At 42.7% G+C, this 26,685-nt stretch overlaps 1 protein-coding gene across 1 annotated transcript; it reads right to left on the bottom strand.

Moving 5' to 3' along the window:
* Positions 1–1,912: 1,912 nt before the first annotated feature.
* On the bottom strand, positions 1,913–24,966 carry LOC128305809 (uncharacterized). The gene is made up of 6 exons (XM_053043423.1): positions 24,885–24,966; positions 13,185–13,208; positions 11,514–11,981; positions 8,949–8,963; positions 2,314–4,109; positions 1,913–2,246 (listed from the first exon to the last, which is right to left on the bottom strand). Exons 1-5 carry the CDS (start codon positions 24,964–24,966, stop codon positions 2,452–2,454), a joined length of 2,247 nt encoding a protein of 748 aa, XP_052899383.1. The 3' UTR covers positions 1,913–2,246; positions 2,314–2,451.
* Positions 24,967–26,685: the final 1,719 nt, after the last annotated feature.

Raw genomic sequence — 26,685 nt, forward strand, 5'->3', positions numbered from 1 at the left:
TTTCAACCGCATAACGCATATAGACAATTCAAGGATTATTACACTTTCCAGCACCGAGTTTCTGCTACCGGTGAATGTTTTCGTGTTGCATTTTCTGGACGGTGTAACTTCAGGTCAGGGAAACCACATTCTTAACACGTTCCAACGGGAGCAATGCTACTTCACACTGCCACTTTGGAAGAGAATGGCGAGTTGCTGTGCTAATTAACCGACCAGCTGGCAGGGTTACGCTGAAGCTGATTGTTCGTTTGTCGCACTAATGCGAATTGAACATTATGACAGAATTGTGCTTTTCCCAAAATCAGGTCAATTTGCTTAACATTCCCAACAACATGATTTTGTAAATAAAAATAAAATAACAAGCTATTAAAATGGCACCGCTTCAAAATCAATGTCGTCATAGAGCAACAAGCAAAGAGTTGAACACTGTCGGCACTAATCGCAGTCGCGCTAGTAGTTGGTACCGTTGATGTAAACAAACATTTCAGAGAATGCTGATTGGTAATAAATTCCAATTAAATTGGAGCGTTCTTAGCGTGTTACATAAGCTCTCGTTCTGCAGGAAACATTCCAGTTCCATAGTGAATTAGAATCGCGGTATGCGATTCGATGCAGGCCGGGTGCTAAGTAATAATAATAACAATTAGCAAATGTTGATTATTTATGAGGCAATCATATGGTAGCAGGTATCCCTGTCACGACATGAATGTGTTTTGCCGCCAGCTAAATAGCTTGATTGTTCTGCGTTCGTTCGACATACCGTGCGTACGCCGTGCCCAAGAACTGTGATTGGGTTGCCTTCGGAAGTTACTGTTTGGCATTCATTTCAAAGCACCACCAGTACCTAACTACACGTCCTCTTCGTTGGATCGATTCCGTAAGCCGGCGAAAACATGGGATCGGTTTCGATGGATGTTTAAAAATAGTGCCTTCAACCTTCACAGGTCGTAACTGAGCCAGAACTCGTTTTGATTCTCGGTAATTCTAGATCACCGCTCGGTTCCACCTTGGTTGATACGCGCACAAGCGCCCCGGTGTGTGAGGTCATTGTGTTTCGGTGACATTTAAAATCTTCTTACTGCAGGATTCATGTTTCCGGCCAGATGGATTCACTCGCAATTTATAACATATTAGCATATTAGGCTGATTGTGACGCAGAGGGTGCATTAAAACAAATTGTGGATAGCTTTGAGCGTCTTAACTGATCGCTCGAGACATAAAAGTTCAATCGCATGAATTCTTTAGGAGTTTTTAGAAAGCGTAGAATTGTTTTAGAACTATACTACAGAACAAACCCCAATAAGCCTAATGTCAAAGTTCTAGAGATATCTGATCGGTTGGTTGATATTTCAACGCACAGCACACTTTGGGGAAGATCGTTTAGTACCGGGTATGCAAAAGGTGTTAAAATGTCCGTTAATTAGCATTTGACATTTGTGTAAATGGCTTTCATCGTGGAGGAAGAATTAAAATGGAGGAATTGGACAAAAATGGGGAAAATAAATAAAGCAAACCTTTATGCTCTAGACGGTTTAAATGATGCAAACAAATGTTAATGGACAAAGATGGACAAAGCGAAACACTAATTAAATGAGAAAACCCATGTGGGGATCAGTTAAAACACCGTCTCCAAATACCAAATCAAATCGACCGGAGAGAGCTACGATATTAGTGAGGCAATTTGTTAGCACAAAGAATTAAGTTAACTACCAAAGCACCAACCATATATAAATGTTTTACGAATTATAAACAAGACTAGTTAAAGTATTTGAGGAAAATGATGGATTACTCACCAACAATTGGAACCATCTTACCTTGGCTATTCTGCTCAGTGAAAGGGAAAAGGTGCAAATCCACCCTAAAAATGGTGTCTACAAAGCTACAGAAAACAATTCTGACCTTCCTTTTCTATCTTCACAGCTTCAGTTCGATTTATTCATGATGAAAACAACTCAATCAACCCATGCGCAAAAAACTCTGACATGGTTTGGTCTTATGCACGAAATGTATCTGTCTGCTGGTAAGCCCGTTGGTTAGTTTTTATGCTTACGCTGCCATAGTTATCTCTATCCGTTGTTGTAGAGATTGTTTTAAACATTACTGTACGGTCCCGACGGTTCTATCAAGTCGAATTGGGGGGTGCTGCTTGATGCTTCTCAGATGTTGTTGTTTGACGTCTTGTTTGAGATGAAAACGGAAAAAAACTCAATCGGGATCGGGTGACTCAACGCTAGCCTACATTTAATCTGAAAAAACAATAGTCAACCAACAAGCTTCCCGCGAAGTTTCTCGCCTAGTGTTATGTATAGTTACCCTAAAATCATGTTGAGTATTGCAATGTCCAGTAGCAAGTGTCCCGTTGCACTACGCGTGCTAGCTTCGGGATGGTCTACTAGCAACAGGACCTCCGGGAGTGATTGCTCCTCGACGAGAGGTCCAATATTGCAAGTTTTACGTATTAAATATGGTGGTGAAGGACACGCTGAACTCGCCGGGATGCTGTCCGGACACGTACACCTTCGACACGGCACTGGTGGCTGTCGGCGAGGGTGCAATCGTTGCTGGTGCTGGTGAGACGATCGGCAACGTTGGTTCAATGGCAGACAGAAGACGGTTTTGTCGCTCGCGCTCTTCAAGCAGCGGCAACAAAAGACTCAACTTGTTGGACAGATCGTCCGCCGGGTTCGTTGTCGGTTGAATGCGAATCGTGGAAGTCGTCGGGATGGTAAGCGTTTCGGTAATGAAGGATGTTATGACCGTGCTGGTAACGTCACTCTCGTACACGGTGGTAAGGATCTCGCGTCCCTGGAATGTGACCGGCAGTACGATCGATTTCGTTTGCGTGACCGTTTCGACAACTTCCTTCACGTGTGTCTTATAGTCGGTGGCCGTTGTCACCACCACCTGGTAGCGGTTCGGGTCCGGCAAGAATTCGGTCGGGCGCGGTATAAAGTTAGGCTCGGGCGCAACGCCCAGATTGCCGAGCAGCAGCTGGGAAAGCAAAATATTTGCCAGCGGTGCGTTCGACAGTACCGAGTTTGGATCGGCAGGTTTGCCCTTGGTTTGCACGAACGGTGTGGCTTCGTAGATCGTGGTCGAGATGGTGGCGGAATAGGCGGTCGAACGGCCACGGAAGGTGTTCTGGGACACCGAGATCGTAGTGGTAGGCGTTGAACTGAGAATGAACTTGGTGATCTCGAACAGACCATCATTGTTAAAGGACGTTATCTCCTTGTTGAGCACGTGCACGGGCAGCCCGTTCGGGCCTTGTGTCAGTGAGAAGCAGGACGTACATATCTCCTCGATACTGGTGGTAGTGGTCTTGATCAGACTGATCTCCGTCTTGGAGTTGGCAACCACCGATACGGTTGTATCCGTCGGAAGGAAGAACGTCACCGTCAGTGCGGCTGTACTCGGCTGGATGTTGGAACTGCCGAGGCTAACTGTCTTCCGGCGCCAATCCTGCGTCGATGGCGCTGACTGTCCGAAACGATTCCAGTTACGACCTTGCTCTTCTTCCTTGTAGGTACCTCGCGAATTACTTCCGCGACGTGAGTTGCTGGGCCGTGTAGGAACCTTGTTGTACGCTGACAGGGTAAACGTAGGTCGTCGGCTGTTGGCGTTGTAAACATTTGGTTTGTATGCCAGCGATTTTAACGTGTTACGATTGCGCGATCGGGCTGCATTTCTAGCCAGGGTCGTTTGTGTTGTGGTGGCACGTGGCCGACTTGCTTTGACCGGTTCGTTCGCAGCAATGCGACTCTTTGACAATAACCGATATTCGGAATAGTTGTCGCGTAGGTTCTTGTTCAATCGGGGCGTTGTCGGATAGTCGACGTAATCGTCCGCCGTGTAGTATCGAGCGTCAACGCGATTTGTAATCGTTGGTGTGTCACGATAGGTCACTCGACCGCGCCGCGACGTTCGGCTATTGATTGCTTGGCGCTTCACTCGTCCACTGCGATCTCCAGCGTCTTCCGGAGATGCTTTTGCCGCTTCCTGCTTTAAACGTATTTCGTTCGTAATCTCGCTCAGCACGCTCAGCTCAGGATCATCTTCGAAATCTTCATCAAGCGCATTCAAATCAAGCAATTCGCCAGAATCGCGTGCTACATAACGTTGAATGTCAGCCGAAGATGTCCGCAAGCGATAGTGCAGTGCGCATGAAGGGGATTCGGCACCCGTCAAAAAGCACGAGACCATTGTTTTCACAACGCAGTAAAAACGGTAGCACGGAAGAAAAAGAGAAGAAAAGAGAGAAAGAAAAACACATAATTAGGCTAGAGATGACCACCTGGCTGGCTAGTGTGCTACGGTTTGCAAGGTGTATAAGTGTATTGGGCGTTTGTTTTGCGGTCAAGTCCGTGTGGTGCGGCACGTGCTCTGTGGTGTTGCAGACAGATGCAGTCAGTGTTACAGGGTCAGTAAGATTCGGTCAACACACCATACCGACAAACAGTTGAGCCGTCTCCCTCCGGTCGCTTGCGAAAGGTAACATTTAATTTAAAAAAAAACTATTATTAATAACAAAACTCCCAACATAGATGATCCCCATGTCCATTGACTGTACAGGTAAGTTGGTTAATGCCGTGTACGTATAGATACTGAGTGGATATGGTGTGAAAGTGGTGTGAAAGGTGTAAAGTAGTGTGTTAAGATTGTGTAATATTACTTACATCTAAAGAATTTTATTCACATGCGCTAATATTTATAATTTGATAATCATATACTACAGTCTTTCAGGGACTATGAGATAAAATATGTTTAGTAGAATTTAAAATATAGTACAATAATACAGGCGTAAGCATACTTCGAATCGTCACCGTTATCTACAATTGACTCAAGTTAATGAGAACTTGTTTTATTATGAACAAACTTTCTTTTTCTCCATTTCAGCTTTTGGGTTCTCTTGGTTTCTTGCACTCTCTGGACACTCTTAGTTTCTTTGCAAATATAGTTATTTTCCTAATATGATTGGATATAACAGTAACTTTTATACAAAAGTAACTTCTCATAAAAATGACATGGATTGTCTACGTAAGTGATTCCTTTTAACGTTGCTTAACCTGCTTGAATAAATCTTTCCTGTTTCTACGCTTTATCCCAATGAGTAGAATTCTATGTCTCTGATGGCATCTGAAGAATTAGATGTAAACATAATTGATAGGAGACAAAAATGCCATTAGATGATTATAATATAGGTATACAAAGTTTTTTATAATTATATAACTTCGAGAGCTCGGCAGTGCTAGATATTATCGACAGGCAGTCGATTTTCTGATGTTGGCAAGAGGTGGCTACCCAAATCGAAAGAACGAAAGGAAATGTGTTTAAATTAAGGTTGTTGATGATTTATATATTGTTTTACAATGGATTGACTAGATAAAATTTTAGGTTAGAAAACAACCATTTTATCAATAATCGGTGTTTCAATAATAAAAAACCTTACATCCTCTCGCTTGTACGTTCGATTGTAGCTAGGATGTAGCTTGGTCTTACAAAATATACCTTAAATACTGTGTATTTCAGGGCCACACACGTTGTGCTCTTCGCTACGAACCCCAATTTCATTACCATATTATTCGTTGATGTTATACAAGTGCGTATCATGCACCAATCAATGTTCGTTAATGCCACACATTATCACGAGGTGATTGTTATCTAAAATGTTTTCTCGTGCTATGTTTTCTCACATTTTTGTATACGCAAGCTTCGAAAACTAGCACCACTTATCAGACACCAATAGGTACCGTCCGCCAAGACTAGCTCTGTCCTTGAACTTGATGGCTTACCAGCTTCCTTCCTGGTAGGACACTCGTCTACGAGAAACGCAGAGACGGAAGAGGAAACCCCAGCTTAAATGGGCCTGAGAAAAACTGGTACCCGGCGTCGTAAGGGCTTGTGTGATAAACGAGTCAAAGGAATGGTCAGATAATACCCTTTGGTTTACACCCGTCCAAACCATCTCATTCCCATCGTTCGGTGGCATAAACGGAGCCTCGGTCCGGTTCACCAGTTCCAGTCCGGACGACCTTTACGTACGCGTAACACGTCGGATTCCAAACATCCCACGGTGGACCCACCGCGGACTACACCACGGTGCCTCGGGGCTAATTGGCGCGGAATGATAATTGTGCTCTTTTATCGTTTCGCTTGCCCAGTGCTCTCTTGCAAAGTTGATCTTGCGCAGCACCGCGAGGCGTTGACGGTTGCAGATGTATACCATCCACATCGTCATCATCATTTCCATTCATCCGGATCCAGCTCTAGGAAAGCGGTCCCGTCTCATCTTCCCTTTCCTTTCCAGCCGGCCAATTTGACAGAAATGTCAAGGACGAATTTTCTGTTTGATTTACCACCCGTAGGCAAGATGCGCGGAAGAAGGTTTGTCTTTAGAATCGAATTAGATTGTCGTTTTTATTTCACGCATCACAACAGTTGGTGGTAGCACTCACCTTCTGTGGAAGCTCTCAAGCTGCCCCTGTCTATGACAATGAACGTTGCTTATTGAGCATTGATTTCAAGAAGGTTAATTTGTTGAATGTGGTATTTCCGTCAAGGAATGCTGAGACAACAGATGAAACAGATTACATTATACGTGCCTATAATGAAGTCATCAGTGTGTCAATACCGTTTATTTTGAGCTCCATGGGAAACATAATCATGATGTGCTCTTAGAGATGAACTTTAAACTGATTGACAGTCCATCAGGAAGAAGAACGCACTTCTTGAACTGTTAAAAAAATACAATGGTTTGGGAAATAATAATGGTATAACAGCCGCCGTCAACATTACAAAAGTTGTGTTTAAATATTTTTCATAGTTTTGGATTGTATAGTATTTGCAGTTAAATTACTTTTAGTATCACTTTTGGCACTTTGGTAAAAAAAACTTATTCTCATTAGCTTCATAGTATATACTAGTTTTAACTGCAATGTACAGCTTCACTACATCCTGAATTGAAGAAAATTATAGGGTATGGCTTAGATAACAAGTTGCGTGATTTGAAACACTTTAAGCCATATCTTGTTTATGGTCATATCGAATTAGTTACGACTCTCTATTATCAAGACCATTCAGCCAGGTGAATGTAAAATCGTAACCACCTGATTAACTAAATTGCTACTTGTTTAGAATAACTCTCTTACAAAATTTATTTCTCCAGTCTGCAAATGTGCTATTAAACTGAAGTGTTAAAGTTCGTTGAAGCACTTAAGAAAAACGATACCATTTTTCTTTGCAATATTGGGAAAATATTGTACGTTATAAGCGGTATAGTTACAGTAGCCCATTGTATTTTTTGTTTCTTTTGGTTCGCAGCGATCAGTTCTTTTCCCATAATCTTCCAGCTCAACCCGTTCACTTCTGCTAACTAACAGTTAGCTAGATGCCCAATAACAATAAACTAGAACTGGATCATTATCAGGGTTTAGTGCAATGTTCAGGAAGCAGCCCAGCAGATCAATGCCCAATTACCTTGAGCATGAAGACGATTGCAGCCTCAGCCTTGGCTTCGTTTCTTCACGTGATTGCACCTTGAGTTTCATGTTTTGTGTGGAATTCCGTCAAACGATGGCCCAACGAATATGGCGAAGCCGAAACAACTGCAGCATGGGCTTATGCAGTTACCGCTGATGTTAAACTGTCGAGATGGCTTAAAGGTTAATTACCTGTTCTGTTGCTGGCAAGGCATGCTGACGTTTCGCACCGTATGCGTGTAGCGTGAGTGGCGATTCCGCCATGAGAGGAAAACTTTTGTGGCTATCTTTCTTATTCTGTACAGCGGTGGTTGCCAATACGGCACAGCCACAAACTGACGTGGGTGCGAACAGAAGCGATCTCATAATTTGATGTTGCTCATGTATTGCGGAGCACTCATCGCGATAGCCATTTTCGAAATATTGCCCGCTTAGCAGGCAAAATACATTACGATGATCACATGAAAGCGATATGCATATAAGGCGCTGGTTACTGCCGGTGAGGAAAGAAGCTGGGATAGTAAATTCATGTAAAAATCTATCCGTGAAGGGGAAGTTTCTTTGCGGTTTGATCGCTGGCTGGAACGATCGTAAAATAAAACGATGCCCTACAAAAGGTTACTTCGATTGAGACCGCTTAGGCTTTCTTCTCCTGCCTGAAACTCAAGCAAGCGAAGCTTTTAAAGGTTCACCCAATGAGGACAAGATTGTGTCGCGCAAAGGCAAAATAATGGCCTCCCCAAATGAAAATAATAAAGAAAAATCCACAAATAATACCAAATGAAATTTCCACCCAGCGAAGCACCCAGGTGGCATCAGCGTGGAAAGTAGTAATTTTGATAGTTTTTGACGACAGCTACTACAACGATTGATGCGCCCAAATGATGGGTTACAATGTTGGCTCGAGTGGCACTTGATCTTTCGGGGGAATTTCGATACGCATGAGTGGAAACATTTATGAAGCTCGATATGCTTTTTTAAGTGTCGGAGTCGCGTATAAAACTAAATGACGACTTGCACGGCAGCAACGACAGTCGAGTGGGTAAGCTGCACTTAATGTACCTCTATGACATGCTTAACGAAAAAGGCCATTATTGTGAGAATCGATAAGGACGTTTCACGGACGGACTAGATACGACCAAGATATGAGTTAAACGCTGGTTGGAATATTGGGCGAAAAGGAAAACCGAGACAAAGTCAAAAGGTCAGGTAGGATATAAAGATTGCTTTGAAGAGCTTGTTGCTGCTTGAAAATACTATAAAAAGATCGATGTGTTCTCTTTAACGCTGCGAACTAATGCTTCCTTTTCGAAACATATGTATTTATATTATATCGTATATGTATCTATAAAATGCTGTGGAAATAGAAAATCATCACTGAACAGGTGCGTGGAATCGCATTTGAAATTTACTTCAATAGAATTGTCACATTTATCATATTTGCTACAAATGGTTTATTTTTGTACGTACCCGAGAGCTGAGATGCTGTAATGAAAAAAAATGCAAATAACACATTAGATTTCCAAAACACACACACACACACACAGAGGTAGCAATTCAAATGAGTGGATTGTTTCAGGGAAGGGTACATAATAGTGATTGTTTAATTGTTAGAATTATCCGTTCATTTATCGTGTGTCCACCTGTACTTAATTTAATAACAATTCATGCTTTTTTAAAAGACACTGCTCAAACATTCCACTTGATGTGACAAAGTAGCTAAGTCCACCGAACGCCGATTCCGAAGTGCATTAGTCCATTTCCCATGAGTTGATCAATGCACCGCTAGTGCACAGTGTGCCAACAAAGTATTGGGAGACACCGTTGCGTAACCGCTCATTAGTCCCTATCACTCACCACTTATCGACTGTCCGCGTGGGGTGTTTAGAAAATGTTTCTCCAACCAAGGAACATGTTAGCTTTGATTAGTTGTCAAACATTTCATCCGCCATATTATGGTGGCTTGACGTATGGTCTGAATGTAGCAAACACCACCACTGCTGTGTGTCCTAAAATTGAAAAGAATTTACCACTCTACGTTCCCCATTCATCCCATCTGCTCTTGTTGCCATTTGACCATTACGGATCGTGGCTATCGGATTCGAGGTTGCACTGTTGCTGCAATTGGCAATCGATAGGACTACCGTTCGAAGTAACCACAAGTGGAATGGTGGCTACAGTGGAAAAAATACCTATAATTACCACAACTATCGATCGATCATCCGCCACGGAACGAACGGGTTGAAAGGCGACGATAGCTAAAGAGCATTCAAAGCTTTTCCAACGAATCGATAAATTAAGTCTAATCGAAATGCTTACCGACAGGAGCTTTGGGTAATGCTATGGAATGCCGTCTCAAACCTTTCCCCGGGAGCGGTAAAATCGTAAGCGGAAATACGTCTACACTTCCTGATTGTGGCCAAGATAATTTATCTAGAGTCTGTTACATTTCCATTACTTGTCATTTCTGCCGTCTGACAAATGATTTGAACTTGGCTTAGCCCTGTGTCTGCAAAGCTCAAAAGGATCGTTGAAAGAGACGTTTAATTGACGTTTATTAGCAGATGCATGAAATCATCTGCATCATGAGATTTATGTTAATAGCTGGGTCCATTCCATTGTAGATAGTGAAATGAATTAATGAAAATGAAATGAGATAAGTAACGCCAACTAACGCAAATTCAACAAACAAACAGGACGTACACTAAAAAGAGCTAGCGTAATAATCGACTCCGCCGAATCGAATCTCCTAAACCGTTGCCCATCTCTTCCGGTTAGATTTGACACATTGCAAATCGTACTAGGGGAAAGCCCAGTAAAAATAAACAGGTCTGTTAGGCTCACTGGTGACAGCAGACGTAACAGATCATTAGACCCCGTGTCTCATTTCCTGGTGATGTTTTAATTCATTGCTCCACATGGACAGTAGCCGCTAGACGATGCCCACTAGAAAGATTGCAGCAGTGGACATTGTGGAGACAGTTCCATTCAAATCAACTCTTCCCGCTACCGATTACTGGCGAATTGGTTCGTTTACAAGTGTTGATGGTGAAAAAATATATACACGGGTAACTTTCACAAGACACCACCTCTCTGGATGCTGTTGTTATCGGGTGGTAGTTATTCCGGTCTGAGATGGAACGAATAACAACCTATACGCTGGAGTGTTGGTCAATCGTGAAGAGTAGGATTTGCATAACAAGCGTTATAATCGAATTTTACGTTAGACTTGACACATGTCTCTTTGCGGGAACGAAACAAATTTTCTTACGTAGATCTATTATCTACCCAAGTGTTCATAAATCTTTTCGACCAAAAGTATATTACCACAATTACGCAACGAGTGATCATAATTTTACGTTGCTTGTTAGCAATTTTTGGCTTCAAGTATGTACAAATGTGATTCCATTTGTTCGAAACAGCAATCACTTTGAACAACAACAAAATCACGATCGTTCCCGAACCAGCTGATAGCATTTCATCGCTAGCCTAGAGAACGAAGGTCTTTCATTGATGGTTTGTTCCCTTTACAACCGCACACACACACTCTCTCTCTCTCTAACTCGCTCTCTGTGGTTTCTTTCTCTTTCTGTTTAGTCCTAAGTAGATGTGGAAATGTGCTTTAGTAGTGTCGCTAACCACCGTGTCACCGTGTCCTTCCCAAGGCATGCAGCTGTCACTGTTACCGCCTACCGGTGATATCACGATCGCTCTTGATCGTTCGGCTGTTACAAACGGAACTGAACGCCATTGCTCAGCAAATACTGTTTATGCGTCTAATTCCTTCCAAGCACTAAATTATGGGTCAAGAACGGAGTAAATAGAACAGGTATCTTTTGCACCGGCCAACCACACACCACCAGACCCACCACACCGCAATGCCACAAATTACCTCCCGGACATTCGAGAACCGAACGGTTGTTAATCGTTAGAATGAGTTTAGATTATGACTGGAGGACTTGGAGGAAAAGGAAGAGGGATCGTTTGAAGGACGCTTGATCGATATAGATTGGATAGGGTCCGCAGGATAATTACCTCTCTGTTTGCTGTAGTACTTGTCGCGGTAGAACGAGTCCACGTGCTCCGACTCACCGGACTGGAGTGACTCAATGTCGTAACGATCGTTGTCGAACGACTCGCCCAGATCGTCGTACTGATCCAGATCACGCTCCTCCCGGTAATCCTCACCGCCCGACTCCTCGTCGTTGTACTGTTCGTCCTGGATGCCACCGTCTTCCTCGGTCCGATTGTACCGCCGGCCATTCCGACCATTGAACAGATCGTACCGCGAGCCCCCATTTTCACTGGAGGTGGTTTGGTTTTGCTGCCGAACGTCCCGGACGGATGCGAGTGGGGAGAAGGGTTTCGGCAGAATCTCTTCCACCGATGGCACGTGAATCTGTGGCTTGCGGCCCGGATGTAACCGCCGTTCCAGGTAACGCTGGAGTATCTTCTGCGTGATTAGGTTCTGTCGCTGGATTTCCAGTACTTGTGGGTCTATATCTGTCGGGAGGGTGTTTGTCGTTGGTACGTGTGTGGGTTTGTGCGGTTGTGTGTGTGGGACGTTGTTTATGCAGGCAGGAAGTGGGATTGTTGCGTTGCGGGTCCGGTGGCAGATGCGTTTGCGGGTCGGGTTTATCGGCCATAACGGTGTGGTGTGGAATTTGGTTTATAAATTTCAAGTGGCAAGCAAGGTAGCGAATGCAGAAGGAAATCGTTGCGATAGATTTGGAAAAAGAAACAAAAAAGAAACAGAAATAAAGAGAAGGAAAGAAAATACGGAAATAGAGGGAGAGAGAGAGAGTTTGTGTGTGCGAGCTCGGGACCATATGAGTTGTGTAATGGAGGCTCACTAGAGAAACAAAACAAACGGCCCCAAAGTATCCCCGGGATCCGCACATCCGAAAACATCCCCCTACGTTGGGGTGTTGTTTCAAAAGGGTGCTTTATCTAACGTTTATTGAATGCTTAGGAGTGGCCCTCGATCGTTTCGATACGTTTGGTTGGCGGCATTTCCTCTTGAACAGATACTTAAGACGACGCGAGACGACGGTAACAGTAAACCCGATCCGCGTAACATTGCAAACCGAGGTGGGATCGAACCCTGATTTGAGCTCCAATGGAGAGCGATGGGTTCATAAATAAGCAATGAATAAATTGATTATGTTTGATTTGTGTATGCGAACCGTCTCACCGTCACTCGACTGATGTGCTTTGGAATTCTGCCCCATGGTAGGATATGAAGGCGCCACAATGAGGTTAATGGTGAGCATGTGTATCTTATTAAGCTGTTGGTTGGTCGCTTATCTGGAAGGGTTTTGGATGCCAAGCCCCGAAATGGTGACGATCGATGAATGTAATATGTTATTACACGCGTGTGTGAGTTACGTATCCAGCCTGTTTTATGTTTTATGAATCAATGTTCAATTTTGGGACATGCATTATCCCAAGTTTACTGTAATTTGAAGATTACCACAAAAAGGTGGATAACATGGAAACAACAAGATTGTGCTTATATTCCACATATAAATAGTTGAATGAAAAATCGGCAACTGTTTTTCCGATGTTTACTTGAGCGAAATGTAACGTAATTAAAGAGCACTTGTACGATCCCTAAACATTACATCATTTAAACAAAATTGCCGCATTTCACACGATTCCGCTCAATGTGATGCACCGCTGGTACACAAAACAATTATAACTCACCGTAACTTTGGCTGCTTTTGAAACCTGCAAACAACGAAACAAGACAACGAGAGTTTCATTACCATCCAATTCAAATCCGCATACGCAGGGCGCGGCACAGCATTAAAAGCGACAGGCGGTGGTTAGGAGCGCGTGGAGAAAAGGAGGAAGCAAGGAGGATGACGAAACGAATTCTTTCGCCAGCAGCAACATTAATGGTAAAAGCTCCTACACAGCCTCCGTATTTACCAGTCCACCATTCCACCCCCAGGCCAACACCTTGCGCGATCAGTCATTGCCGGAGCTTGGTTTGCGGGTCAAGTTGCCAATAATTTCACTCCGCGTTCCGTCCGATGTCGCTGTCGGGTTGTATCGATGGTGGATTTGCGTTTTTTTTTGTTTAGTTTTCAAATTTTGTAGGACATGGTCAGGTGTGGTTCACGTTGGAGCAGAAATTACACATACAATCTGGCGGCGGTTTGGGTATGGAAGCATGGGTTACGATAATGACAAGAAAATTATTTGCTATTTGGCTACTGTTTGGACGAAAGCATGGAGGATGGTAAACCAAGCCGAGTAGGGAGAAGATGTTTGGCATTGACCTTGGGATTGTGCAATCATACGAGAATGTGTAGCGAGATGAGTGTTGCGGTTGTCGCAATATTTTTACGCACAACATTCGACGGCAAACATTTCAAACAAACAATATTTATTGACTAATTCAAGGGGTTTTATAGCGTATTGAGCATCGAATCTACTGTAATACATAACATTTAAAAATATACAAATAGTCTTTCACCAGTTGAATCATTCATATATTTCATTTTTGATAATATAAAAACACTTTGATATCAGTAGCTTCACAAGCTCTTCTGGGCATGGGTTTTAATTCACGTTTTCCGTTAGAAAATCTTTGTTGTTATTGTGTTTTGTGTGAAAATTTTCGTTTTTTCCAATGTGTTGACTTCGACACCGAGAAGATAAATAAAATGTTAAGAGTAACTCAATTTAAAGCATTACCGAGAGGTTTTGCGAGAAGTGAGATAAATCTAAGTGTTCCGTCAGGAGCAGCAACATTAGAAGATTAACAGAATATTCTTGTGGTATTAAACCAAAATAACAATATTTAAATGAAATATCATCAGAAAATGTCTAATGAAAGTATGGTTATTTTGGGGGCAAATTTAATAGCAATTCCATGCAAGAAATTATGATTGCATATTGGAAGTTCGAGTAATTCTGATTTGACGACCCTGGTTAGCGGTCTGGAATAGTGATGGCATTCAAATTCCGATAATCTTCTTAGATTTTCTTGCTAAGTGTAACGGGCTTGCTCAGTTACTTTTGCATGGTTGGAATTCCCATGTTGGTATTAATTAGGAATTATGCCTTGGCTTGAGCTTGATTATGTTGGCTTATTAGATTGCTTGGATAGATTGCAAGAATACACGCTTGCACATCACTTATATTTCCCGGGAGCCCATCGGCGCAAATCGTGCGCACACATCAACTTAAGTCAGTGGTCATGTAACAAAAAAAACCCTGGAGAACCAAAGTGCAGTTCATTGTGTTTTAAGGCAAAGAAATTCACAAGCAATGTATGAGGCACACCATACCGATTGTCTGGTAATTTGTCAAACGATAATCAATAAGAGTCAATCAATAAGAGAGTTGCAATTGCTTAACAGATAATGTCACAAACATCGCCAAATAAAGTCCTAATATTACTGTCTAATATTAGGAACATTACAACATGAGTTGCACAACAATTAAAATGTTTCAACTTCAAAATAAAGCTCAAATCCACACGCTCTATGCTCTTAACGGATGAAGTGATCTTTTAAACAAACCCCCTTTGCAAAAAAGATATGTTTTTGCTTTAGTTATAAACTTTCTCCTCAGAACTAGCATCAAGGGCTTTCCCTCGGGAATGCAAAATTCCAACCTAACCACTGAAGCTGCATGCAACTTCCGCCTTCAGATGTCTACTAATAAACGTTTATAAATCCCTACCCAGAAGCCATTTCCTATACTATAATATCGCTTGCTTTACGGCCAGATTTTATTTCCCGGTGTCCAACGATCGACCCAGCTAGTGGGCATGATTTCCGGATCACGGGCCGATCCTAAGACCAACTGATGGCGAGTGATTTTCACCCGACCATTGTTGCGATCATAGCCAATGCAACCAAGGTGCAACACTTTCTCCTCAAACCCCAGAAGGACGGTAATGAATCGACGTGGCGCAAGTGGGTGGAAGTTTGTAAGAAAATCCTTCCGCAGTTTGTCGTTGTCCGGTTAGATTAAACTCAAATTTCTGCAACTGATGACTGAGACCCATGGCGTTGGCGGGCTCATGGCGATGAATGGTGGTAAAGCGGTGGGCGATGAAGCTCGAGTTCGTGCCTGCACATTCGCTCTAACGTCTGTAAAAGCGTGTAGCGCTCGGCAGCTCGATAGGGGAAACGAGTTTTTCCACACACCGAACGAATGTTGCTTGCTGCCCACATACTGTCCAACTAGCCGAAGTATTAAGGTGTGTGTTTGTGGTTAAGGATTGTGTGCAAAAAAAATCAACAAGCATTCCAACACCGGTTGACTTCGCTCGGATCGGTAGATCAGTGCAAAAACATAACAAAATGAAAACTATAACATGCCTCCTTTCAGCAACGATCAAGTTGACCTTGCACCGATCTTGTGCCACCATGCCTGTAGTCCCGATGGTCATTGAGCTGTCGTAACGGACCAATCTACTAGATCGGATCAAGTACGTAGCAAGAGCAACGGAGCTCTATTATGCTCGAGCAGCTTTGTAAATCAATTCCATCTCCAGATCTAGCTTCTCTGGCTCTATAGCTTATAAAAAAAAGGATACTTCTTTGTCCGTTCAGGTAGTATGAATTCGTTTGCCAGCGAACTCTCTGTTCGCGTCATCAACCTCCCAGCAGGCAAACAAACAGGTAAATCATCTTTCCGTTCACATTTCTGCGTTACTTTCGGGCCAACAAAACACGCCCGAAAGCAGCCAACTTTGCACTGAGCCGACGAGCAGATGATGATTGTTAACGCAGGTTGCTCCGTACGAAAGGCCAGGACCGGCTAAAGGCGGTCGGTTTGACGTAGAAGGTCGACCGGTCTTCCGGGCAAAAACGGACACCGGTCAGATCAACATTCTTTTGCTCCGTACGGGCTCAGTGATGATCCTTTCGCGTGGATGGAACAAGCGGAACATTGGGTGCGGAATAGTAAGCAGTTGCTCAATGATTGTTGATGCTACTTCATGGCATTTAAGTAGTTGTTTGATGGGAAATTCCTGGTTAAATAATCATTTTATTTCAATTACCATTATCGTAAAACCCAACCCAATCCTCAGCTCTTGGTTTTAGTGCGCTGAATGTAAATATTGTATAAAAGCCAAATTGTTATTTTGATATTTTTGTTCCTCTTTTTTCCATTCGAACGTTCCTGATTTGGGTCTCGTTTCGGTTCTTTTCACACTAGTCGGCTTTAATGTTGCACTTCCAATTTTTCGTTTTCACTTTCACCATGAGGGTGTCTCGATGTCAGTTATTCCAAACCGAGCAGGTTGGTGTTCCTTTACATCCCCTACATCCACCGACTGGCGAGTAGCGAAGGTAAAGGTGCAATTGCATCGTCCACAGATTTGGCTGCCACGGTGAAGTACGTTCACTTTTTTCCTCTGGAACACATTTCGCACGAGTCACATTCCACGCGGCCGCTGGAAAGTGTGCGAGAAGCGTCTTTTGTCCGCTGGTGTTTGTTTCAAGGAGAGGACGGAATTCATTCCCTACAGGCTGCAACTCAACTGCCCGATCCTTGCGAACCAAGCGAATTGTTCCGTCGGTGCAACCAAAGCTAACAGCGCTTTCTTTTGCACAGCTCTCGCTTTGCGTGGAGCACACTACAAAATCTAAAACTATACCACCCGCTAGCGGTCGGGTCGCCCCAGCCGCACAAACATACGGTGCATAGTTTCTCCTTTGCATCCCGCCGCAACTGCGAAACAAACCGCACTCATTGCACAACTTTTTAGCGGAATTAAACGGTCGGTTACTTAACGATCGCGACCCGGTTCCAGGCGATGCGAGACAGGATTTGCACCGCGACCAGCAAAACTGTCTTCGGTGGCTTTGTAGCGCAAATTTTTACCGTTCCTTTCACTATTGTTTCAGTTTGAACATGCGCCGGGTGGGTTTTCCTTTTCCCAATTTTTGCTCACTACAATTCCAACAGGTCCATCCACCGAAGTGATAGTCCCTTTTAGGGGTAAGGTTGATGTACTTTTGCAACAGGAAACGATTATGTAGATTGTGACCATATGGTTTACAAGTAATTGCAGTAGCAGGATCTTGTTAGCAAGCTATCAGGACCGGTTTTTAAATCGATTGTGATAGTTACTCAATCGCATCCGGAAAAGCGATCTCGGTCTGCCTCGGGCAGACCATTGTTCATAATCCATTATCCAGCTAGAAATCTTTTAACACGAGGGATACCACGATCATAAGGTTCATTTAATGTGTTCCCCAATATGATATTCGTGTAAAGCATTGAGATTATTGGTACTTTTATTTTATCAGATGAGAGAGAGTAATTTTCATGAACTGATTCCTTTCAGATAGAAAATATTTGAGATACAAAATACCTGTATATTAGTGGGTTTGATTACATGAGGGTACATTCTTTTTGGGTTGCTTTTGCCATTATTTAAAAATCATATTTCACACGTTTCGTACCATGTCACCCAAACATTGGTGACACGAAATGTTCCCGGGGTCCGAGGCCACCAAATATGGGTGGCGCTCTTGTACACTTAGAATAAAATAATGAGAGTGATAGTTTTGCAGAACGAGTGATATTAGATGGACTAAAAATGATGATTCACGCTTGACTCTCTTTTGACTGTGTGCTGTTTAGTTTTACAAATTTAATTCTAGTTCTTGCAATTAATCGTTATATAATTCACATGCCTAACATATTGCGTCCTGTTAACAAATGTACATTAACATGGGTTGTCAAGTCCGACATGTACAAATTAAATGATTTTATCAATTTACGCTAACGACAACCCTCAAAATTCAACATATTTAGTTTATATTTATGAAATAAGTTCGTTTGGATAAATTAAGAATGAACAACAAAACACTAATTTTAAACTTTTGTAGATAGGTATGTGAGAAATGTAGTAAGAAGTTTTTCTCGGACATCTAATGTAGTTGTTTGTGCCGAAGACTTATATTTGTGAAAACCGAACTTTGATCATTGCATGGAGGTTTTTTTTATTATTGCTATCATTGTAGGGTTTTAGACGATTGGAAATACTTTTACAATTATTATCCTAAGCAATATTAATAAAATTGTCGATATTGTCGATTGATGAACAACGGCATCTAAATCAATCTTTTCCATCTTCTTCATCCTTATCTCACAACCTTAACAGGTCCTTCAAGAAATATTGGTCTTTAATTTAATTCAAACATAGCTTAGAAGCTAAACACGGGGTATGCGCGAATAAAAAGTCCTTATGTGAATGAGTGCTGTTCCACAATATAACTGCCCAGCCGCATAAGCCTAAACAAATGACTCAAGTGATCTGAAAACAATATACTTATTCAAAAGTGTAACGTAGGATAAATTACACTTCATCAATATATTTGTATCTGCTGGGTGTATTAAATGTGATTATAATATATCAATTGCTTTTTTCAAATGTCATACAAGCAACATTCACAGCAAAATCCCACGCATTCAATCTGAATGCGGGAAACCTAGGAAATAGCATCTTCAACCCGTGAGTCAAAGTTGTAACTTATCTCGGATCATCACCATAAACCGATTTACTCTATCGCGCAAAACATATTATAGCATCGTAATTGCTGTACAAATCATCCGTAAAATCCATTGCCAATATCACAATCTCATTCCCTGCCACAGAACCGCGAGCAAGTCACGCGATAATTAAGTAGGTGGGTGTGCGACCAGCGGCGGAATTAATGTGGCTAAAGTGTGGCGGATCTATGCTGAATTGATTCACGTGTGAAAAACGTTATTTACCCAACCCATGCCCATGCCGGTGAAGACTGTAATCAATTTATTGCCGTCGAAGCACACCTCTTCTTCCTTCACAACCGCTCGAACTGCCGTCGTCTTGTTACTTCTCACAAATTAGTTGCCAATCGCAAATTCATGTTCATGAGAGCGTATGGTTTATGTTTTTTGTTTTGCTTCTTTAAGCAACAAGTTTCTGCTTAGCGCCGCATGCGCCTATTTCTTACTACAACAATGGGCCACTGGAAGGGTAGGAACGGAAAATGGATGCTCGTTGCGGTACAGCGGTACACAAATCCGGCAACAATTCAACCAAATGCGCCGCATTGAAGCAGGTCTAGCATAAATGGTTTCATCTTCGGCTCGACCTGCTGTCGGCGGTGGCAAACGTGTTGTCAAATTGTGTAAGTGGTAATTGTCAAAGTTTTCGAAGAGAACGTTTCAACGCGCCTACCGCAGTGAGCTTGCGGGAGCTAATTGATGATTCGTCGCGTACCGTGATCGTTGATGGTGAGATGGAGCTTTTCTTCCTTCCACCAGGGCAGGTGAGCTTCGGAATGCTCGCGAAACGTGCCGATAATTACTGCGAACCTTGAACTGACTGGTAAGCATTGTAGTCCAGCTGGTAAGCACTGCACTGTGATGCTGGTTTTGCAAACGCAAACACCATACGTTGATCAGGGTTTTGCAAGAGCCAAAATTAAGTGTATTTAAAAGGCGTTCATGTGCTTCAAAGATTAAGACAACCGGTTGCAGAAAGAAGAGTATATGCTGTTCGTTGCCGTCATTTTCCCACACGTTGGATGCAATCCTACAAATTTTGAAAAACAAGTAAGAAGTATAAGTGTTTTATGTTGCGGAGCTACAAATTTACCTTTCGTTTCAATGAAAGAACCAAGAATATTTAAAATTATCCAAACGTTCCAACGTTTGTATGGACAGATCATGAGCAGTGGCGTTCAGTGAAGTTATGAACAAGTTCTCGGGGGATTGGCTATTAAAAAAGGGCTTTTGAGAATTGATCATACTGAAAACGAATATATGAAATGGCGGGTTGATGTGGCACTAGGAAGGTGAAAGTCGTTGATTTCGCTTGGATGAACACCACTTTTCGATAACCGAAATTTTTGAACAAAAGAATTGTAGCTTAAAAAACATCGCTAACGTAATTTCGCTTCTTCTGAAAATGCTTTGGAACCCTTCGAATAGGACTAAAAATTAAACATAAAAATCCCAATGTATTAGGAAAAGCATAAAGCTGTATTTGATAGCATGAAACATAAGAATAGAATTAGAAACATTGCTTATATTAAAGCTTGCAGATTTGATTGATCTACTGTTGTCATAGCCCTTGATCACACTTTTTGAGGTTGTCAAACATGCACCAGATCCGCTCCGGCTCAGCGGGTCGTCTCTTGTTCGCAAACAAAAGCCAATGCATTTCATCAACCGCCGAAGCATCTTCTTAATGCATAAAATGCGGATCGGCCGTCACTCGCGCACGATTGCTCAACATTTTGGCTACTACCGAAGGCTTTCCGCAGCACGGTCAGCAGCACGATCATGTTTCGTTTCGATTCATGCTGTGTGCGGCGTTACGCCACGGATCAGACATGCTGTAGGACCGCAGACGGTCATGGAATTCTCCCGTCGTGTTAAACAAAACTAGCCAGCGAGAGAGCAAGAAAAAACAAAAATAACAAAACGCGACAGACCGTGAGCGGCTTCGGTGGTTGGATGGCCTCCGTAGAATGTGCTACCATCGTTCTATCGGCGAGTAGTGGTGGCGATACCCAATCCTATCTGACCCCATCTTCCAGCGCTAAAGATGACCACCGCCGGAGATTGGGTACCGTCGTTGCTTTCGCGTCTCGGTCGATCGTAGCGCGAAGCAATTAATCACCCGGAATGAATTAATTGAAATTCAAATTCCCTCCACAACATGAAACGCCCGACCGATGGCGCACTGCTCGGCGGCGGATGTTAGCCGTGAGGGAAAAAATGTTTTTGCCTACTTTTCACGCGACTACCGATGTGCGGTTGATCAGGTTTCCGTGAAAAGGTCTCGAATGTACCATGAAGCGGGCATGAGTACAGCCGCTTCGGAAGGGTAGTGGGTGCGTGTGATTTTTAAGCGATATGTTACCCGATGACGAAACACAGATTCTTCGCGGATCAACTACCACATTCCTCAGGCGAGGTAAAATGGGTGGCTGTGTAAATGAATAGAATATCATCCACAGCGCCCATTGAACCGTTCTTCTACAGAACAATGGTGTTTTATGCTAATCATAACCAGTCTGGAAGGAGGCGAGACAGTAGCGATCTCGGATGAGCTAATAATAGAACACAGGGTAGGTGGGACTCGAAAATCTCACAAAATGGTGCCATAAGACAGCTTCCTTGTTTGCTCGACAAAGAATGTTTTGTCTGCAGCGGGAAGGAAACAATTCGCAGTTACTTTAAGATTAGATCGCTGATCAGTAAAATTTGATAACATAGCAATGTTGGCGAATCGCCTGGCAACATTTTACAGTTAGTATTGTTGACAGTTCATTGTACCTTTGATGTATTGTTGTACCTGATATCACGAACAGTAAATCGCAGTACTTATACAGAAAGAACTTATTCGTGATAGAATGAATAATTCTACATACATCATGCTCTTCATAGTATACAATTTCAAGATGCTTTTCCTGAATTGGACTGTCATTGAAATAAAAAACCATAAAAACACTTTCAATGCTGTAAAATGTTGATTTCATTACGTTCAAGGTTATCCTCACTGCGTGTTATAACATACAATCGCGTATCTTAGCATTTCATTTTCCTTTTATCTCCTCCATGCGTACCATTTTCACTCCGAAGGTCTAATCAGCAAAGAGGGAAAGCAGCGCTACAGTTATTTTCAGATACGGTGTGACAAACGTCATCATCATCACCATCCGCGGAGCAGCATCGCGTTTCAGTGGGGAAAAAAACAAACCGGTTCATCACTCTCACCTGATCACGCTTGCGCCCATGATAGGTCGCGACCAGACAGACCCATGCACCTCTATTAGATAGCGCTCCACAGGGTACTCCACATTCGAACCAACGGTATTTAGGTCACCTACCGCGTGTGTTCGGTATGTGCGTATTTTGTGTTTTATATAAAATCGATTACGTCAAGACGGGTTCGTCGCTTGGACGCTTGGAGAGTTCAAGTCTTTCGTTTCGAGTGATGTGCGTAATTTTACTGAACGTGTGGGACATGTTGGGATGGAATGAAGTTATTTGGAGTGCAGTCAACAAAAATGCTCTTTTTAAAGTAACATTTTACAAGCCGTATGTTAAACCATTTCTCCCGCTTTAAGTCTCTCCTCTTTGTCTCAATCAAAGCATAACAAATAAACCGGTTTCACTTTTCCGACGACATTGCGCCATCGCTAGCGATAATAGTGATATGCAACTGGAACCCGGAGGGCTGCTTCACTGACGCCACGCAGCTTTAAATGCACTACTTTTCTTAACCGCTCCATAGAATGTGAGACATGAGAGATGATGGCTGATGCGATGGTGCGCTTAAATGTGTGATGAAAGTGTGATTGCATATGCAGAAGCGTACTATGCTTAGATAACACTTCGATCTTAATCGTCGTAGCATGTGGGTTGAGCAGCCGATGGCAGCGTGCTATTAATTCTATTGTCCAAAACGGTAGGGCAAAAATTTTGCAATCGATGGTTATATGTACAAAACTAGAAACATTCCGCGTTGACAAATGGGCGAGTGTTTGTATGAATTAAGTAACATGCAGGACGGGCTGATAGAATTGGCTTAATCAAATTATATTTGGAGAAATGGACACAAATGGTAACACTGCATAAATTCCTGCTTGTAATGATTTTGGGTGGTATCAACTATTCTGGAAATTCCTATATTGCTTCAAAGTGTGAAGTGAAGGCCGAAACCGCCTCCAAGCAAAAAGATTTTAGATATTAGCATAACTTTCGCACATATTATGAATTTGTTGTCTGATGGTGGAATATTTGAATAACGGAGTTTATTTTTCGACATTGACATTTTCATTCAAACTAATTTCTTGTGTCATTGACCACGCCACGTTTGTGACGCATTGCATTTCAGTAACGATTTCAACCATCACTGATTGAATTATATACATCATTTATTCAATATGACTCTCAATATGATTACTCAATGATTTTATATGATTTACTCAATAAAGCATAACTCAAACACTGTTTAAGGTTTACAGTTAATACGGGGTTTAAAATCGCAACTAATAATTATTATTAAATTAGATTAAATAATGCAGACAAATGTGTATTAAGAAATCTCGTTACATCAATAGACACTTTGATATTGTGATGTTGAATATGCAAAATTCTTTCCTTTTTTCTGGTGTATGTGTTTCCTTTTTCTGGTGCGATTAAAAATAACTTAATCGCCGATTTACATCGATTAAACTGTCGCAAGCAGTGATAATGTTACTTGAATCGTGTCAACACATAACAACTGCCTGCGAGTTGAGTCAAACAAATTTGCATTCGGCAAAACAATCCTCCACAAACATCTAACCACGACCTACACCATTCATACAGAGTGAAAAATGGTAAAATTTGCACGTTTTGTTCCTCCTTTCTTTCTTCAAGGGGAACTTTCAACTTTGACTGGAACGAATTGATGAAAGGATTTCCCCATGATGATATATTATGAAATGTTACGGTGTGCGGTGTGTGTAAAAGATGACTAAAAAATCACGAAAAGGTCAGATAATGAGTGTGTTGCATCCAAGTGTTGGGAATATTCCTGATGATGGAATTATATCGCAGTACCGTTTCCTTTCGTCCCAATTATCACGGTTGTCGTCGTCGTCATCATCATCGTCTTCAGCATCGTCCTACGAATTCGTCCCCAACACTATTCGATTGCGATTACATAAACAAATGCGAACAGCAGGAGCAACAAGAAGACATAAAACATGCCTCACCAAAGGGTAAGCCTTCGGCCGGGATGCATAACGGGTGCGCGAGAAATCGCACCAACCGACCACCTTGCCGTATGATTGGGGTCATCGAAGGCTTATGCTGAAGTTGTGTTTTTGTAGTTGAGGTGTGAGGTAGTACGAGGTTCGTTTGGGTCAAGACTTTCGCAAAGAAGGACTTTATTGTGACTGTAGTTTCATGGTTAATGGGGCAGCGATTAAAAGAAGCATTGGGCCCACAAGGGGTGTACTATTAAAGGATAAGGATGTGCTACTAAAGGAAGGTGTTATACAATTTTGTGCTCACGAATATCCATTACTGTTACCGTGTGACATTTTCAATATTATATCTACCTAAAACTGTCTACAAAACGCTACAAAATCACCATTTGTTTCGACTTTCAAACGTACAATCCCAGTAGTGAGTGTAGTTACAACAGGCAAACCGATGGAACAGAAGGCCAGCCCAGCTGGAGCGACCGAAGGAGGACAAACATTATGCAACGTGTCGGGGTCCGCTAGTCCATGGGGAAGCACTAAACGGCACGCAGTCCAAAGGTACTAAACTAAAACGGAGGCAAGCAGACCGAGCGTATTCTGTGCAAGCCTCGATGTAAATATGATTTTAGACCTCCGCGATGGGGGAAGGGTTTGAAGACCGAGCACTCACCTTTCTCTTTGAAGTTAAAATTGCCCGGTTTTTGCGTTGTCGCCATCGACACGCACAGCAACAGAACCACTAAGCGTACCATGTTTATAGCATAAATTTGTATTTTTCTATTCGTTTCTCGATCACACTTTGGTCCTTTGAATCACGTTCGAATTATTCTAAAATCTGAATTTGCAGCTGAAAGGAGTACACTTGTGATCAGCAGCTATTAACTCCTTGTTGGGCCTACGTTGGAAATGAAATATTAAAACACAGCAAACACTGCAATCGATTAACGTAGCACAAACAATCTATAACTGTCAGGTCAATCAGACCGTTACACGTTACAACACATTCCGCGTAAAATACGATAAAGGTTTTTTTTGTATTTTTTTACTATCAAGTTACAATTTAAGTGTTATTTATCGTTTATTCTACGCGTAACGCCACACAAATCCTTACACATAGGAAAAACCTATGTTAAACTAGGGCAAACTGACAACTTTCGATTCTTATTCGATCACATCAGCGACGATTCCGATCGGGACATGACACACTTGGTAATTACATTTATATTATTGATATGGCGCATTTTTAGCTTTACTGAAAGATTTGTAATAAAACTGAGGCCATGAACACATCAACCCGAGAAATTTCAATAAAAATAGTTAAAACGCTACTATCAGGTTCTTTAGGTTGTTTGACATCCGTCAAAATCATACAACAAAGCTTCTAAGCCCTATCCTAAATTACAAACTACATGTCCTTGTGCTTAACGCCACGTGACTGTGCACCGGAAAACGGAACTACGAAATTCGAATTATTACAAATCAGCCCGATCACGAACGGATCTCGCACACTCCACAACAGCTCCACAACGGCGCTAGCGAGCAACTATGACTACTACTGAGCGCGAACGATCTCCACCCGGCCGCAGATCGATCTGTCGAACGTTCGAGCCCCGTGAAACAATCCCGCACCACTACCACTGAGCGCACACAACGAACGAGCACTAGGCGGAGAGGCGGATGGCGATTGTTGTGTGTGGTGTGCACCGGTTTTCGGTGAAGAAACCCGCACCAATCTTGCCCTCCTTGGGTTCACTCCACCCACCAACTGCCCCACCCGCTCGAGAGTGCATGCGCTGGATGCTGTTTGCATCTTGCGACGTTTGCCTTCTGTCAAACCGGGCGCTAAAGTTTGCACAACGACACACCGGCATCACGTACGTCGCGTCGTCACCACAAAACTGCACCGTCCGATGCCAAACGGTCAGGATCTTGGCTCGCAATAGACACATGCACACATGTACGAAAACGCACGAACCTCCTCCAAACTGGATCCCAAGCCGCTACGATGCTGCACTGAAGAAGGTCGAGTCAAGACTGCTGGATAGCGACCGGTGATTTGAATCACTTTCGATTTTTGAACACACACTGGTCGTATATACATGCGCGCGTGAGATAAATGAGACTTGGGAGGCTGCTGCAGTCTTACAGCGTGTTGATCGCGAAAGACGATCTGAAGGAAACCCCTTGTTTCTTGCACACCCTGCCCGTTAGCCTCATCAACGATACGGAGGCTTGTGTTACCAGTTTTTTTAGCTGCCGTTGTTTTTCGTCCCAACAACAGCAGTTTTACTTTCAACCATATTGTCACTTGGATGCTGAGATACCTGTACCTGTGGAAGATCGGTGTAGATGTGAATGAAATACAAACGCACACCCATACACACTTGGTAGCGGGAAACGGGATTTTAAAGTAACGAATCTTGAGACACCTACACGTGTGGCTGCTACGCGAGATCAGGTGGCATACGTTT

This window comes from Anopheles moucheti, chromosome 3 (assembly GCF_943734755.1).
Source record: "Anopheles moucheti chromosome 3, idAnoMoucSN_F20_07, whole genome shotgun sequence".
Taxonomy (NCBI): domain Eukaryota; kingdom Metazoa; phylum Arthropoda; class Insecta; order Diptera; family Culicidae; genus Anopheles; species Anopheles moucheti.

What these genes read in the sequence shown, in the direction of transcription:
- LOC128305809 (XM_053043423.1), bottom strand. Translation starts at nt 24,966, where the DNA reads ATGGTACGCTTAGTGGTTCTGTTGCTGTGCGTGTCGATGGCGACAACG. An exon ending in TTTTAACTTCAAAGAGAAAG is followed by an intron (nt 13,209 to 24,884) that starts GTGAGTGCTCGG and finishes CGTTGTTTGCAG; the next exon opens with GTTTCAAAAGCAGCCAAAGT. An exon ending in CAAAAGCAGCCAAAGTTACG is followed by an intron (nt 11,982 to 13,184) that starts GTGAGTTATAAT and finishes CCCTCCCGACAG; the next exon opens with ATATAGACCCACAAGTACTG.